The sequence below is a fragment of the Carlito syrichta genome, unplaced genomic scaffold (genome assembly GCF_000164805.1).
Source record: "Carlito syrichta isolate Samal-C Ts95f unplaced genomic scaffold, Tarsius_syrichta-2.0.1 Scaffold103341, whole genome shotgun sequence".
In the NCBI taxonomy this organism is placed as follows: Eukaryota; Metazoa; Chordata; class Mammalia; order Primates; family Tarsiidae; genus Carlito; species Carlito syrichta.
In genome coordinates, this window is record NW_007047437.1 from 302,927 (window position 1) to 321,003 (window position 18,077).

Sequence of the window (18,077 nt, forward strand, 5' to 3'; positions counted from 1 at the left end):
ACTAATACACAAATTATACTTATAATTAATGTAATATAGTAAGATATTAAAAATCTGTATTTTTACATATTGTAAAGCTGCAGTTCACAGAAATTTTGTGATTTACACAATATCAACTGGTGCATGCCAGGTTGAAGGTACAAATCCAGGCTGGTCTCACTCTAGACTGCATTATTTCAGTATATCATGCAGCCCCCATTTTTGCAAGAGCTGTCAGTAGCCAAAGTAGAATCTAAACTGGCAGGATTGCTCATTTTATCCAATTCATCTTAAACAATAAATTGTGTTTACTAGAGTCAAAATCTGTGGAGTCCAAATTGAACTATATCTTAAGATTCCAAGATTGCTAATTTAGTTCTCTCTTTTGCAGCAAAGCAAAAGGCTTTCAAAAATAAGTTAGATACTTACAACATTTAAAATATTGCTTCAAATTTTAGTAGCATAACATTGTAGAAAAGCATGCAGGGGAAAAATATAAGCCACATTGAATATTTTCCATGTGCTACAATCCTCTAATAACATATTTGTTTGTGATGTATACATTTATTCACTTCAGCACCTAGCAAGTAGCCTATAATCCCAGGAAAAACATTTTACAAACTTTCCAAGTGATCTAACATTAACCATTTGCTTTAAGGTTTAGAGAGCTAAGAGTTTAAAGCACAAATAAAATAAGATTCAGTTACGAAACACTATTTAAAAGGTTTATCCTTTTCTCAACTTACCTCCATGCCCATATCTTCTGTGCCATGTAAACTCTAAAAAAACAGAAAAAGCAATTTTGATCCCAAAACGATTCTTTGAATTGTGATTTCAAACATTACTAAAATAACGCAGATGCCAGCCAATGAAATGAGTGTAGTGACACTTTGCCACTAAGGTTAAACTGTCTTCATATATGCACAGATATGCTGTGAATCAGTTGTCAAACACAGCCAGTATTAAACATTTTATTAGCTTACAAATAAATACATTATATTAAGAATGAAGGGAACAGATGCTTAAACCCATTACTTTCTAGTTTTTTATTGTTGTTTGTTTGTCTGTTTTTTATACATGTTACTATTTTCTATGCCTTTGGGGTTTCTCTTGCATTTGAATGGTGAAAATATATAATGGTGAGCTGTTGCACACCTTTTCCAATTTCACATTAAATAATGTCAAGTTAAAATTGGCCATAGTGGGAGTATTTATTCCCCAGGAATAAACAATTGCTACTCACCAAAAAAAATTTTCCCCCAGAGATCCAGAATTTAAATGAATACCAGCACACTACTATACAAAATTGACTACATTTTGTAAAATCTTAATTGAAAGTAAAAATAAAAATAGGGTCAACCTGAATATATATTTGTTTACTTGTTTGACTCAGATGTCAAAAGAAAATATTAATTCTAGCTTCACACAAAAGATTTAGTGAAACAAACACACATTGATTATGCTGACATAATGTGTGGAGAATATGTGAAGGACATTTCTTACCTGCTAGACAGATGGACAAAGATATTGCAAGATGACTGATCAGTAACCACATTTTCATCTTGTGTTTAGTAGAAGTCAAGTTCAATTTTCCAAAGAAAAAATGTAAGAAGCTTTAGCTTTTTGGCAGTTGAATAATATTACACACCTGCATCAAGAGGAGAAAAAAAAGAAGGCAAATTAAAACCACACTGAGATACCACCTTAACTCCAATCAGGATGACCATCATCAATAACTCAAAAAACAACAGATGCTGGAGAGGATGTGGCAAAAAGGGAGCACTTCTACACTGTTGGTGGGAGTGTAAACTAGTACAGCCTCTGTGGAAAACAGTTTGGCAATTCCTAAAAGGTCTAAAAATCCGCCTTCCTTATGACCACATGACCCCCCTACTGGGAAAATACCCAGAGGAACTCAAATCACTCTATGAAAAATTTACCTGCACACACATGTTTATAAAAGCATTGTTCACAATAGCAAAAACATGGAACCAACCGTGCTGTCCATCAAAAGAGAATTGGGTTTTTAAAAATGTAGTGCATATACATGATGGAATATTACACAGCCATAAATAAGGACAAAATTATGAACTTCATAGCAACTTGGATGGACCTAGAGTCTATCATACTGAGTGTTCTCTCACAGAAACAAAGAACTGAGTATCACATGTTCAGTCATTAGTGGACCTTGAACAATTATTGTAATACTATAAGATAAAGATTGTCAGTAGTGGGAAATTGCTGAGGGTGGATGTGGGGGGAGGGATGAGATTGGCAGTAGTGGGATTCTGCCGGAGGAGGGAGGAACACCTCATCAACAAGGGTAACTGCATAGTTAACATTTCTATACTTAACCCTGAATCATACCCCATATCCTTAAAATAAAAAAAAAAAGAGGAAAAAGAAGAAAATAAATGGAGGAGATGGGAGGAGAGGAGATAAGAGAGAAGGAAAATGTTTATCATTTGTAGCAAACAGCATTATCAATATATTTTATTTCGTATTCCTTGTCTGTAAAATAGGTTTTCATTTCTTTAAATACATTTGTTAACACCATGTCATAATGAAAAGAGTAGATTCAGTGTCAGAGTGCTTCAATTGACATCCCAATATTGATACAATATGATCATGAGCAAGTCACTCAATGGATGTAAGTTTGGGATTCTTTTCTTCTTTAAACATTAAGTATAACAATCCTTTTCTACAAATAGTGTGGTTGTAAACATTTTAATATCAATCATTTTCATTGAGGATTACATTTCACTGAAGGTCTGGTAGAAAGATTCAGTTAAAGCTGTATTTGCGTAAGAGCTTTGTAAACTCACAGACATTATACAAGGGTTATATGTAAGCATTATCTATTGGTGGCTTGTGAAACATTTTTGCCAGAAATGCTCACTTTTAAATGGTAAAATAAATTGATAACATTTTCATTCCTCCTTCTCTCCTTTATTTCCCTCATTTATGTATTCAACAAAAAGTCAATAATTACTTTTTGTGTATCAGCAGGGGACAATCTAGGTTTTGTAGAGCCAAATTTTTCAAAGTTGGAGAACTTTCTTTAAGGGAGAAAAGACAAAATTACCAATATAAACTGTGCTACAAAACTATGTAGCTGTTTAATTAAAATATCTTGCTTTTACAAATGTTGCAAAAAATGTATGATCATGTGATTACATTGCTGAGGTTTCAGCCAGGGCCCTAAAACAGGCTTAGGTGAAGGGCCCTACAATTTATGCTTCATCATTGTTGTGGTATATCCATCTCTGTGACTAAGCATGTAGATAAGAGGAATCAAAAATAAAAGACACAGTTTGCTTGCTCAACACAGATATGTGCACAAGTTGGGGCAATGAGACAGTTGTTTGGATCAATATACTATTAGCCATGAAACAGTGTTATCATTTTAATTGAAATCATTGTCAATATAGTATGGTGGGAATGAGACTGCTTGAGGTAGGCAAGGCATTACAGTGGGGGTGCTTCACTCTTAGATTTAATTTATTTGGTGACTTCTTGACTGACTCAACTACTTCTTATTGGAACACAAGAACAACATGCCCCAGGAAATTAGAAAGAGCTCTCTTCACTGGGGACACAATAGAAATCTTGTCTTGATAAGATATTAAATCATCTTTAAAACACATTTTAAAGATCTCATGACACACAGTTAAGTGAAAACACAGATTAAGATAGAGCATGAAAGCAATGTTGAAAGGAAAACACCTAATGCTGTAGTGCTCAACATATAAATATATGCAAACATTACTTACAACAGCAAAAACAAAGTTCTACTGATGGCTTGCATTGTACTGATATGTTAAAGAAAAATACGAGACTGTGTTTACTCTATTCATTGTGAAGGACTTTAAGAACACATGTACCACACTGATTTGCAGGAATCCTAGTACTTTGCAAAGTTTGGACAAAATTTTAACTGGTCCATGGTAATATGTGGGCCAAGATAAACATATGTTTCCTTTCCTATACATATGCTCAATAAACAAATTATTTTTCATTTATTTTTGGAACACTTGCATTGATTAGAAAAAACATAATGTGAATGGGACAAAATTTCATCAAGAAGTATTTAGAATGTCCCTGGAACAAAAATCCAACAGACAGTTTGTAAATGCCAGAATTAATTTATGACTGGTTTCTTTCTCTTGGAGACACGTGAGAAAGTGAGAACTATAGACTGTATTAAGTCTGGAATGTTTGTTTGTTTGTTTGTTTGGGATCTCACTCTGTCACTCAGATTGGAGTGCAGTGGCACGCTCACAGCCACCTCAGCCTCGACTTACTGGGCTCCTCAGCCTTCCTAGTAGCTGGAACTACAGGTATGCACCACCACACCCAGATAATTTTGTTTTGTCACAGGGACAAGATCTCGTGGCCAAGTTGCCTAGGCTGATCTTGAACCCCTGGGCTCAGGCACTCCTCTAGCCTTGGCCTCCCAAAGTGCTGGGATTAGAGGCATGAGCCACCTCGCCCAGTCCGTTAATTTTTATTTTATCTTATTTATTTTCCTAAGTTGGACTGAGCAGAGGAATGAAGAGTTTAATGGAGGTGAGAAATGAAGAACACTTCTTTTAGGTGGCAGGGAAATCAATTAAATGATCCATGGAAAGATTTTTACCTTTTTATTTTGATTGTGCATCATATCATTTGTATCTAAGTAAAGTATAGAGTGAAATAAAAATTATAGAAACATGTACACATTGATTATGGCTTTCTAAAGCTTGTCACACACAAAAAAGTACATCTAAAAATTTTCTTGGCCTTATTAGCTTCTAATTATTCTCATTAATTTATGTACACAAATTAGGATGAATTAGGATGAGTTTCTTTAATGAAGACAAAATTAGAAAAAGCAAACAGGCAAACTGTGCCAAAACTGTTGTTTCAAACAATTTCTTTTGTAAGAATTACTTGGATAATACATGTGTCAACACAGCAGAATATAAAGCATATGCAGTTTAGTGGCAGAAACTGTTGGGCCTTAGGGCATTCTAATTTTTTAAAATAATAAATGTAGAATTTGAGAATGTCATATGATTCCCACAGATATTCAAATTTAAAAGTAACTGCTGCTGCGGTTGTGGTATTGCGTGAAGAAGGCAGCACTCCGTCACAGAGAAAATGAAACAGACAGAGGTGAAGAATTACAACTTCTGTGGAAGTTTGCTTCAGACTTCTCATTTTGATGGAATATGTTGGTGATATTTTGGTCTATTTACCCAACAACTTTATAGGTCATTTGAAAAATGGAAGATTCATTGTGATGCAGCAAATGATTTCAACTGAAAATATCCTATAGAAGAATTGTCTAGGTTTAGAGTGTAATTTAATATTTCCTTCTCAATAATGACCACAGTAAATGGGAACACGTGTCAATGCCTAGTAAAAAAGTAGAGGGTAAGTCAGTCAGATCTGGTCTGAATTCTGCCTCAATCTCTGACTCTAATTTTCCTCATATGGGAAGAATGTGTATTTCACAGGACTCTTGTAAGGGCTGCATAAGATTCTGCCTGTGATATGTTTACTGGAAGCATTCAGTAAATATAAATTTATTATTTTACTAGGCCTTAAGCCTACAAGGGCACAGAACACAATTCTTGTTCATTGTTTTGACTCTAATACCTGACAGATAGAAGTCATTTGATATACATTTACTGAATAAATGAAGGAATGAAAGCACCATGTCCATAACCGTATTCCAAAGCACTTGCCATAAACAAACTGAATTTCATTTTCCCAAAATAAGAATAGGATGCTGACAATAGGTAGTAAAACATGTCTCTTACTAGATCTTTGATCTTCATTAAGGTTTAAAAATATACTCTAGAAGAGGATGTTCTAAGTATAAATATTTTAAAGCACTTAAAAATATGCAGTTTATTGGGTGTTTCTGGAAGTCTGTGTTTTCTGCTTTGAATATGCCCACACTAATCAGAATGAAAAGGTTTTTCATTATTTTGAGCCTCTCTGTGTTACACCATGCTATATTTTCCTTCACTTCAAAATGTTGCCACTTTCAGAAAGACAGTGAGTCATCACCCTGGCAGCATGCAATTTATTTTGTTTCATGGGTTTCTTGTTGTTTGGGTATAAAAGCATCTTTCACATCTTGTTCATACATTTGTTTTCCGCTGGTGATTTGTTCTATTGTGTTACCAGTTAGCCCATCATTTGTGCTCCCTCTGAAGCACAGAAGAAAAGGCAGTAAACTGGCCCACTATGGCTAATGCAGAAGAAACTGCTCTTATTTCTCCCTTGAGGACATATCACTCAGTCATTCACAGCTAGTTCCCTGACCTCGTCTGTGGGCCTGAAAATGTGGCAGCAAGTGAAATGAAGAGGAAGAAAACAAACAACTCTGACAAAGATGTGCCAGTCACAGGAGCAGACTTGTTTCTTCTCAACAACTGAAATAACAGAAGAATCAGAAGCAGGAACTGAAGATGATTCCTGTGCCTGAAGTCATGCTGTGCTGGTCAGCTCGCCAAAGTCACCAGCCCCCAGAGCCCTGTGAGCATGGCTTCTCATGCTCTCAGACCGGGCCATAAGTCAGATATCACAGTTGATGCTACATCTCACAACCTCTCTCAACTCCATGAATCTCCAGTGATGGCTTGATCCCTGACATGGATTAGCACCACATTAATTTCTAAAAGAATTCAACTTCTTTTCTCCAGCATCATTTACTACATCTCTTATACATATATTAAAACAACACTTCACAATATAGTAAGGCAATGCAGTATGGCACATTTTCTTCAATTCTTTCTTCTCTCTTCCCATTACTGTCAGGATCTCCTCCTCCCTTTTTCCTTTGGACAACACTAGGGTTTTCTTCTGAGAAGCCTGACCCATACCTAGATATGTATTTTCCTCCAGGACAGACCCCATCTAGTTCTTGTTCTGTATTGTTTTGGTGCAAGATAACCCAAAGACATTTTCAAAAAGGTTTCAATAATATATTGGCAAGCACTTAGCCACTAACAATTATTTGCAAAGTATTTAGTACTGCTATAGAATGAAATGGTATCCCATCAAGATCAATGAAACTATTTTTTCACTGTGCTGATGGTTAGACAATCATCTACATTCATAGAGAACAAGAGCTCAGAAATATTGAGGTAGTCGTCATGTATGTTAACAAGTAGTTACGTTTCTATTTTTAAAAAATAGATTTTTTTGGCACAAAAAAATCATGTACTTCCATCCTCTACACAGCTCATCTTAAAAAGAGAATTTAACCTAAAATTTAGCCTGTGTTCCTCATTCTCATCACTCTACTTTGGTTCTGAAGAACAGTTGCTAGAAAATTCTATTTCTAGGAAACGATTAGAGGAAACTTATGAGTTAAGCACAGAGTATTCTAGGTGAAAAGATGCAAATAACTTCCACCTTGTAATTCAAAACTGGGGAACATTTTACTCTCAGTCTTAATCTGAAATTTTGCCTCTATTGCCAAAGTCCCTTAATCCTCTGGGTTACCAGTTGCCTAGTCTATAAAATGGAGATTTAAGTTCCTACTGTGAAGACTATATAATGTATCTGTATGGATATGTGGTTGTATACATGTAAAAGCTTTATGCCATATGTACACAAAAGCAGAATGGGTGAAATGAATACAGGACATTTTTCTGAAATAAAATTAGCTTTGAATTTTAAAAAGGAGATTCTATACTTCAAATGCTAGGTTCATTAAACACTTTCTTGCAAACATTATACCTCTTCCATTAATATTTGGATAATTAAATATAATTTAAACATAGATGATGCAACTCCCTCCAGCTGAATAACATTGTGCCTTAGATGATCTTTTCCTGTTTCAGATTTCTTTAAACTCCATCAACAAATTGTGCCTATTTCAGCCTAACCTTTGACTACAAAGTCATTAACAAAGTTTGAACAGCTTAATGCTATGGTCAAATATATTTCATAAAAATTTCTGGAGAACATAGTGTTCTGAGCCAAGGAATATGGAACATAACAAGGAAAAGTACCCCATTTTCTGAAATGATTATAAACAGAATCCTTTCTTTGCCAGAATAGAATCAGAATCATAAGTTTTTCAACCAGCATGTAGAGCTGCAAGGATCTCAGATGGTAGTAGTCTTAACCCCAAATGTATGAAGTACATGTAAACTGATGGAGATACTAATAACTCCAAAACATCTCAATAAATATGTCATCCTCAGAGTTTAAAATGCTCCAACCTTCATTTAACATGCTTTTACTATATTTCTTGAATTTTAGTATGCCTAAAAATTATACTAGAAGCTAGATTACATTGCAGATACATGGGCTATTCCCCCATAAACTTTATTCTTGCGAGTTGTCTTACTTACACGTATACCCCAAATGCTGTTACTGTAGGTGGCCCCTAGATCACAGTTTGGAAAACACTGACTTAGCATTATGAAAAATATGTTAACTATTGAATACACAAATATTTTTTCTTATGATCTAGAGCAAGGACAGATGTTAAGAATCTTTTTAAAACTAAATAATGAAAAATAGGGAATTTAAATCTATCTGGAATAGAAGGATCCAATCCCTGGCTCTGTTACCAGCTACGGGCAAGCCACATGATCCCTATAACCCAGCTCATAGAAATCTGAGAAATTTGGTCAGGGTCAGATAATATAATGTACATGTTAATAATCTGTAAGATTTTACACACATACACATGTTACTTGCTTCTGTTGTCTTTAGGTGTCTGAGGTTACGTTGGAACCTTCAGCACTCCCACTCATCACCTGGCCTATTCAGTCCCATCTATTCTGCACCTTCATGGAAATCACTAACAATCACCCTCCATTATTCTTCCCCAGTTTCTGCTAAAACATACCTACCATGTTTTATCTTTCCTTTAATATTCATCTGATATTTTGAGTAGCAATAATTTGCCAAGCCTATGGTTAGAGTCTGGTAATTCAGAGTAGAATAAAATATGGTTTTGCCCTTGAGGAAATAAACCACTTTTTGTTAATATACTGATGGGAAAGAGGAATTCCATAAATATATATGTGAATTTTAAATCTTACTTGATAAAACAGCACTTTGTTTGTTCATTGATTAAATCAGTAATTCTTGGAATTGCTGAAAATCAAGAAATTATATCGCTTGATTTGCTAGTTATTAGTATCTCCATTTTTCACCAGCATTTCAAATTTTCCAATTCTAAGTAAAATAATTGTATGGTTTACAGTTTACACCGTATCAGTTCCATGATGGAGATAGTTTGAGATTGGCAAGTCCTTTCTGCATTTTCTCATTTTCTATGAGGTACATAACCACACATTCACATACTCCTAAAATGTAGGACAAAAATCTATGTAGGCCTTTCTATTTATTGTAGCACCTAAAAATGATAGTTTCCTGAAATTCCAATGAGTAAGCATGACTGTATCAGTTATAGTCCTATGTGACACCATGAGCTTAAATTATCCTGCAAAAAATATGTGCTATAAATATTGCAAATGGAGTTTCACTATTTTTAATTTCCTCTGCATGCATTACATCATTTTAAAAATAAATGAGTAATTAATTTAATTATAAATTCAATTATCTAAAAATATGAGCAGTCAGTTGCTCTATAAAATGCAGGCTGTGCTTTCAGCACTCAATTAATATCCATATCTTCAAAAAAGACTACAGATTTTTCTCCCAAGCAGCCATTTCTAGAGATGAACTGAGTTATAAGGATTATATGAATTAACCAAAGAAACACAGTTAGTAACAGAGCTAGTGTTTGAATTTGCCTGTTCCAGATATATTTAAATCCCCTATTGTTTATTGTTTAATTAAAAAAATGCATAGTATCTGTCCTTGATCTCATCATAACAAAGAATATTTTGTATATCCAATGATCAACTTTTTTTATAATGCTGAGTCAGTGTTTTCCAAATTGTGGTTCAGGGGCCACCTACATTAACAGCATTTGGGCTATGCTTGTTAATAAGATTCCTGAGCAACTTGCAAGAATAATTAGCATTTCTGGGAGAATAGCCTAAGTATATGCATTTTAATCAAGTTTCCCAAATACTTTGTAGGCATACTAAAATTAAAGAATTATTGCAGTAAGTATATTAAATAAAGTTTGGAATATTTCCAGCACTCACAGAGAACAATGCTTCAGTAGATCTGTGCATGCAAATGTGTATGGAGTCCACATTTTTAGCCAAGGCACTCTAAAAATCAGAAGATGCATGACATTTAACAACATACCTTTTAAAATAATGTCTGCATTATACTTTGTGTGACATTTGGTCAAAGTGAGAAATAAATAATCCCTATGTCTACATCTGATTTACTTTGTCATTTTGTAAAAAACAAGGCATTTCTATGTGTTGCCTTGACTAATACCTAGAAGGTTTCTGATTTTTACATGAGACTCTCTTACTGGAATATCATGACCTGACCGAATGTGCTTTGAACTTTTGTTGCTCAACTGCAATTCAAACTGATCTGACATAGCTAGACTACTACAAAGAAATGTGCTGTGTGATACCTTCCCTGTGAATCATATCTAAAAATCTAAAGTAGGATTTAATACATTTTTGACAGCAGAAAAGAAATCCCATGTCAGTAAGACAGAATGTTCAAACTTCTTTCCCTTTTGTTCTCACACATAAACACCAAAGGACAAAACCTATAAAGAAACAGTGCCAGATCCAAGAGCTCACTCAGTTGGGAGTTTTGAACACTTCCTGAGCGCTAGTATTCCCTTTATGTAGCATTATTTCCCTTATGGAGATACCCATGTCTAACAAAAAGGCCCAGTTGCTACTGCCACTCTGCTTTCTGAGGTCCCACTCTAAGTTATTGTCCTAATGTTGCTGCACAGGATTATATTAGAAACTGCTCCACGCTGCACAGTATCTGTCTGTCCTCTGTGTAACAGAGGAGGCATCTCATCTACTTCACCAATCCAAAGATACATAGAATTTCTTGGTGTCTTCAGACAAAAAACTACGCAGGAGGGGAAAATGAGGCTGATGACTTGTAACTCCTATTATTTTTGTTCAGGGTAAGAGGTATACACTGGTCAGGTTACAAGATATACCATATGGAAGGTATATTTCTCTTGAGAGAGCATGATGTAACCCTTGACATGCTTTTTAGATAAAAGAGAGCAATTGCTGACTGAATGTCATTGCCTCAGTACTTAAACTGATGAATAATTCATACCCAAATAATTTAGGCACCTATTTCTAGAAACAGCATAAGATCATTTTCTTTTAAATGCACTTCATTTGGGTTTCTGTCTGTTTATTGTTGGTGTATAGGAATGTGACTGTCTTTTGCACCTTTATTTTATATCCTGACACTTTGCCAAAGTCCTTTATCAGTGCAAGGAAGCTTTTGACAGATTCTCTTGGGATTTCGAGTATAGAATCATGTTCTTTGCAAAAAAGGATAACTTTGCTTCCTCTTTTCCTATATGGATATCACTGATTTCCTTCTCTTCTCTGATTGCTCTAGACAGGACTTCCAATACTATGTTGAACAGGACGAGTGAGAGTGAGTGGGTATCCTTGTTTTGCTCCAGTTTTCTGGGGAAATGTTTCCAATTTCTATCTGTTTAGCAGTATGTTGGCTGTGGGTTTCTCGTAGATGGCTCTTATTATTTTGAGGTATATTCCATCTATACCTAGATGTTCAAGGGTTTTCATCAAGAAGGGGTGCTGGATTTTATTGAAAGCTTTTTCCACATCTAACAATATAATCCTCAGCAAAACAACAACAAAGTGGGAGGTATCACACTCTCAGACTTTAAACAACAATAAGCAAACTTTAAAGCAATAATAATCAAAACAGCCTGGTATTGGTGCAAGAACTGTCATATAGACAAATGGAACAGGATAGAGATCCCAGAAGCAAAACCTCAATTTCTCAACCAATTCATCTTCGACAAAGACTCCACCATCAACCACTGGGGAGAAGAGAACCTATTCAATCAATGGTGCTGGAAAACCTGGCTGAACATATGCAAAGATTAAAACAAGACCCCTGCCTATCACTATACACAAAAATCAACTCTAAATGGATCAAAGACCTAAATGTAAAACCTCAAACTGTAAGAACCTCAGGAAACGCAGGAGACACACTTATGGAAATTGGAACTGGCAACCAATTTCTGGTCAAAACCCTAAGTGCCCATGCCATAAGAGATAAGATAGATAATTGGGACCGCATCAAACTGACAAGCTTCTGAAAAGCCAGGGAAATCATCAAGAGAGTGGGGAGACAGCCCACAGACTGGGAAAAAATATTTGCCAACTGTATATCTGACAATGGTCTAACATCTAGTATCTACAAGGAACTCAAATGTGCTGAAAATAAAAACAAACAAACAAACAAAAAACAGCTCCATTACAATGTGGGCAAAAGATATGAATAGACACTTCTCAAAAGAAGATATAAGAGCAAGTGACAGATACATGCTCAGCTTCTCTAGTCATCAAAGAAATGCAAATTAAAACCACACTGAGAAACCACCTAACTCCAGAAAGGATGGCCATCATCAATAGCTCAAAAACAACAGATGCTGAAGAGGACGCGGCAAAAAGGAAATACTTCTACACAGTTGGTGGGAGTGTAAACTAGTACAATCTCTGTGGAAAACAATATGGCAATTACTAAAAGATCTAAAAATCGACCTTCCATATGATCCCATAATCCCCCTACTGGGAATATACCCAGAGGAACTCAAATCACTCTGTGAAAAATATACCTGCACATGCATGTTTATTGCAGCATTATTCACAATAGCAAAGTCATGAAATCAACTGTACTGCTCATCACAAAAGGACTAGATAAAAAAATATGGTATATCTACACTATGAAACATTACACAGCCATAAAGGACAAAATTATGAACTTCGCAGCAACTTAGATGGACTTAGAGTCTATAATACTGAGTGATCTGTCACAGAAACAAAGAACTGAGTACCACATGTTCTCACTCACAAGCAGACTTTGAACAATTATCATAATACAACAAGAAAGGGATTGAACTGTCAGGGAAGGGAGAGATACCTCATCAACAAGGGTACCTGCACAATGAACATTTGTATATCTAACGCTGAATTGTACCCCACATCTTTAAAATTAAAAATTAAAAAATTAAAAATTAAAAAATAAACAAAAGCTTAAATCACTGGTATTTGAAATATTTTCAGCAGATTCGAGTTTTCAGAAGCTTGAGATTATTATTACTTTTAGAGTGATTCTTTCAGTCAGTTGAAATGATGGATACTTCTAGAATGATATTTTACTTTAGAATGATACTTCAGCCAGCATCACTGATTTGTCAGAAAGGAGATCAAGCTTCAAATTCTGAGAGTAAGATTAAGTAGAAAACCCATTACCAATAGAATATTTTCTTTTTGGTACTTTTATTTCATCTTACCTATTTATCAAAATACTGCTGTTACGCTTCAATTTTAATGAGACAAGTTCCAATAAAATAAATGTGGCAAAAATAAATAAATAAATAAATGCACTTCAATTAAAACAATCAACAAGTACTTACTTTTGAAACACATATAAGTGGACTTCAATGAAATATTTTGCAACTTTACCATTCAGACATCTGTTTTCATTGCAAACTGTTCAAAGACCAAGAAATTTATTGCATTCTCTTTGAAGAGAATACAACAAAATAATAATACAAAGGAAAATGAAGGGTATTTAAAATTATTTATTAATTTATTTTATACATATTTACAAAGTATCTACTATGTCCAGACATTTTGTAGCAACAGCATAAGTATTGGTAGGTTAAAGATATTTATTCAAGGAGTGACTTTCTAAATTATAAACTCCTCAACAGCAAAGACTATCTGACTCCTTTTTCAATACCCTACATTACCTAACACATCCTCGATATTCAAATAACATTTGTTAAAGAAATGTATTGAGCAATTACTAAAAGCAAATCATTGTTCCATATTTGACAAGTAGATCCAGGAGAGCAGAAGGAAGTAGCAATTGTGAAAACAGAAGGAAAATAAAGGTCAAATCCAGAGAATCTTGAAGAGTCTAGTATAATCATGGCATACATTCATGGGAACATTTGAGAAATATATTTGGCAAGGAAAGTGTCATCAAATTATGGCTTCTTTAATGCCATGTTTGAACTTTTGGTTTCTACCACAATTAGTTGCTGCTGAATAGTTCTGCAAGAAAATGTCATCCTAATATTTAATCCTAAGTAGTTTATTCTTCCAGCTCCTTTTAAAGTTTTCATTACCAGAACACATTTTGGAAAAATTCCCCTATTCTTGCATACTGATGCCCTCAAGGCACTGAGGTTTTAGATTTACATTAGCAGTAGGGTCTTGGGCTATACAGAGAGATTTTTCCCTTTTTATTCAAATTTGTATCAGACATTAATTAAGTTGTCAGTAAGGCTGGCATAAATACATACCTCCAGTTATGCGAAATTACAGAGAAAAGATATTAATTATATAAAAACTAGTATCTAAATAAGAGAAATTTTATAGCTTCTGAGAATATCTTTAATTATTCTCTCCCTTTTGGTTTTAAAAATAATCTTTATTTTTTAAAGTTAATATGTGCATTATAGAAAACTAAAAAACACAAGAACAAAAGAACAAAGTCACACAATCACAAGCAGTTTACAGTTTAATGTGTCCTAGGTCCTGTGTGTATATGAATATAACCTCTAATTTTATGGGCTTGAGATCATACACTGTGTAACATGCTTTTTATAAATAATGAATATTTACCAATTCAAAATCTCAAAGCTAGATAAGTATTTTGGTAACCAAGAATGTACTACACCAACTCAATCTAATTATTCCTTAATGTAATTATTTTATTTATTCAAATCCAAGTTTATCAATCAACAAATATTCCTTAATTATCTACTGTGTGAAAGGCTTCATCCAAGCCCCCGTTGGTAATAGAAATAGAGACAGATTCTCAAACTTCAGAAAATTAGCGTCTAGTTAAGTACAAACTTTAGAGACAACTCAATGGATCTGCAGTTTGATCCCTGCTACCAAGAGAAATCTTTGCCTATGCATTCATTATTTTAAAGAACATGTATCTAAATCTTTGTAACAGTAAACAATGCAAAATTCAACCTACCTTCAAAAAATATAACTCTCTTACTCTCTGGCTCAAAATGTGTCAGTGATACACCATCATTTCATCATCCACTCAGCAAATATCTACTGAGTATTTTTATATGTTAGGCATTATTGCTAAACTATAGAAATAAAAAGTTAAATTAAAAGTCCTTAGCTTAGTAATTATCTACATTACATCTCTCAACTTGCAAATCAGGCTCAGTTTTAAGAGCTTAACTCAATAAATTTTCACATGAACCAGTCAAGTAGCTACTATTTTTTTTTGAGTTGGAGTCTCACTCTGTCGCCCAGACTGGAGTGCAGTGGCCGCTCCCGGCCACCGCAGCCTTGACCTGCTGGGCTCAGGTGATCCTTCCGCCTCAGCCTTCCAAGTAGCTGGAACTACAGGCACACGCTACCACACCCGGCTAATTTTTTTATTTATTGTAGAGATGAGGTCTTACCAAGTTGCCCAGGCGGGTCTCAAACCCACGGGCTCAGGCAATCCCTAACCTCCCAAGGTGTAGCTACTATTAATAACCATAGTTTATAGATAAGAAAACAAAAATCTCCATCACATTTCAAGACCTAGACTAAGCTTTATCTTTATAGAAAGGATCTCCTCTGATAACCTCCTCCTCTGAGTTCCTCTCCCTTGTCTAAAGGATTGGAGCTGTCATTTGACTCACCTACAGACACCTTATTATCATGTTGTTACTTATCTTTTAAATGCAAGGCCACTTCCAACTGAATATAGGAGCACTAGATTAGAAAAAAATAATTGAAGACAATTTCAGGGATTAAGAAAAAAGTATTTGGAGAAGTAGTTTCTTTGCTGGAATTTGGTGTTTCTGATATGTCTTGCCGGCCTATGAAGATAAGTAGAACAGAATAACTGACTATAAAACTATCCTAAAAAATCTGGACTTATGCTCAGAGAATTTTAGACTTGTGCATTCTCAAAGGCAGTGGGATGGAGAGTCAAAAGTACAGATTGTGAGTGTAGTCAGACTATTTCACATGGCCGGGTAGCTTTGGGAAAGTTATTTCAGCATTGGTAGAATGGAGATAATAATATATAATTATGAAAAATGTATGAAAAATGAGCATAGGACACCTGTGATAGGTTCTCTTTATCCTTAACTACATTATAAACTACTGAGGAAAAAGAACGTGCCTTATACATATCTTTATATTCCTATTGTAGCTTAAATACTTTGCACAGAGTGCGTGATCATAAATGTGTGTGTGTGTGAAGTATGAATGTCTGCATGTTTAATAACACAGAAGGTTTAAATGCAATAGAAGAGAGCTGATCATTAAAAGAAAAGCATCTACGAACAGTTCTTCAGCTGCCTTCATTTAGAACTCTTGAAGCACAAGAATTGCTATTAGTTAACACTGATTGCCATACTATTCACAATAGCAGAAACATGGGACCAACCCTACTGCTCACCGAAAATGGACAGGATAAAGAAAATGTGGTACATATACACGATGGAGTATTATACAGCCCTAAAGAACAAAATCATGGACTTTGCAGAAAATTGGATGGAGTTGGAGAGCATCATACTTAGTCATCTATCACAGAACAAATAACAGAATACTGCATGTTCTCATGCATCATGGGACCTGATCATTAATTACAATAGCACAAGGGAGGGATCGGTAGTCACAGGGCTCTGTCCGAAGAGAGAGGGTAGGAAGGATGGGGGCAAGTAACAACACAAAGGGTACTTGGTCCCAAACCAGGGGAAGTGAGGGTCATTTGGAGGCCCAAACTTCGACTGCATGCAACCTACTTGTGTAGTTAACCCTTACCTGTACTCCACATCTTTATAATATAATGAAATAAAATAAAAATAGTTAACATTAGTGCTATGGTTTAAGTATGTCCCCTAAATTTCATGTGGTAGAAACTTAATCCCCAACATAGCTGTATTGAAAGATGGAGACCTTAAGAGCTCATTGAGTCATAATCCATTAGGGATTCATCAATTAATGGGTTAATGGATTAGCAGGTTGTCATGGGAGTAGAACTGGTGAGTTTATAAAAAGAAGAGATCTGAACAAACATCTGATCATGCTCAGTTCCCTCACCATGCAATGCCCTGCACCACCTTGGGACTCAACAGAGTTCTCACCAGCAAGAAGGTTCTCACCAGATGAGGCCCCTTGAACTTGGACATCTCAGCCTCCATAACTGTAAGAAAGTCTGATCATTTATAAATTACTCAGTTTCATGTGGTATGTTAGAAGCAACAGAAAAACAGACTAATACAACTGGGCTTAGCATACTTTCAGGTATTGATTTTTTTTTAACTTTGTGAAACTGTGGTTATCAATTTAGCAGTTAACATCTGTTCTATAATTTTCCCAAGAAGATTGTAAACATAAAACTAGATGACATATGAAAAACATCTTTGCAATCTAAAATTTCTATATAAATGGACTATATTGTTATGAATTGAGGCTTCCATGTAACTGATTATCAATATGACACTTTATTAAACCTAAACTTACTACTAAACAGAAATATGAGTAACAGTCTTTGAAACCTATTTTTGGAATTATCTTGAGACTAGACTTTCAAAACCCTTTTAAGTGAAAATTTGTTAGAGGAAAAAATCATTCTATCATGTATTTTCTGCCAGTCTTTATTCAAATAAGTAAGAACACTTTTCTAGAAATGCTAGTTCAAAAACCCCTAATGGCTAGTGAGTAACATTAAGTTTATATAATAAGACCAAATTCACTAAAATTCATCCTATTCAGTGTGGCTTTACATCACACTCCCCACTTCATTGTAATAAATTCATTCAGAAATATTTTTATTTCATAGAACTGATTTCCTCATAAGTCTTCATATAATCAGCACTAACTATTCTATCCTTTCATTTAGAAGAAAGGAAATGAAGTATAACCTGGCAATAGATAGATAGTTGCACAATAAAATTCAGCTTTAAAAAAAACAAAGCATTG

The 18,077-nt window shown here is 34.8% G+C and overlaps 1 protein-coding gene across 5 annotated transcripts in view; it reads right to left on the reverse strand.

Annotated features, from left to right (window-relative positions):
• Window positions 1-18,077, reverse strand: part of CNTN1 (contactin 1) — a 370,935-nt gene that overhangs the window by 158,648 nt on the left and 194,210 nt on the right. For all 5 annotated transcript variants that reach the window (XM_008065323.2, XM_008065329.2, XM_008065334.2 and 2 more), the window contains 2 exons: window positions 1,483-1,627; window positions 726-758 (listed from right to left, as the gene is read on the reverse strand). In XM_008065323.2, the coding sequence (XP_008063514.1) occupies window positions 726-758; window positions 1,483-1,540 (91 nt within the window). In that variant the 5' untranslated portion in view covers window positions 1,541-1,627. The remainder of the gene's footprint in view (window positions 1-725; window positions 759-1,482; window positions 1,628-18,077) is intronic.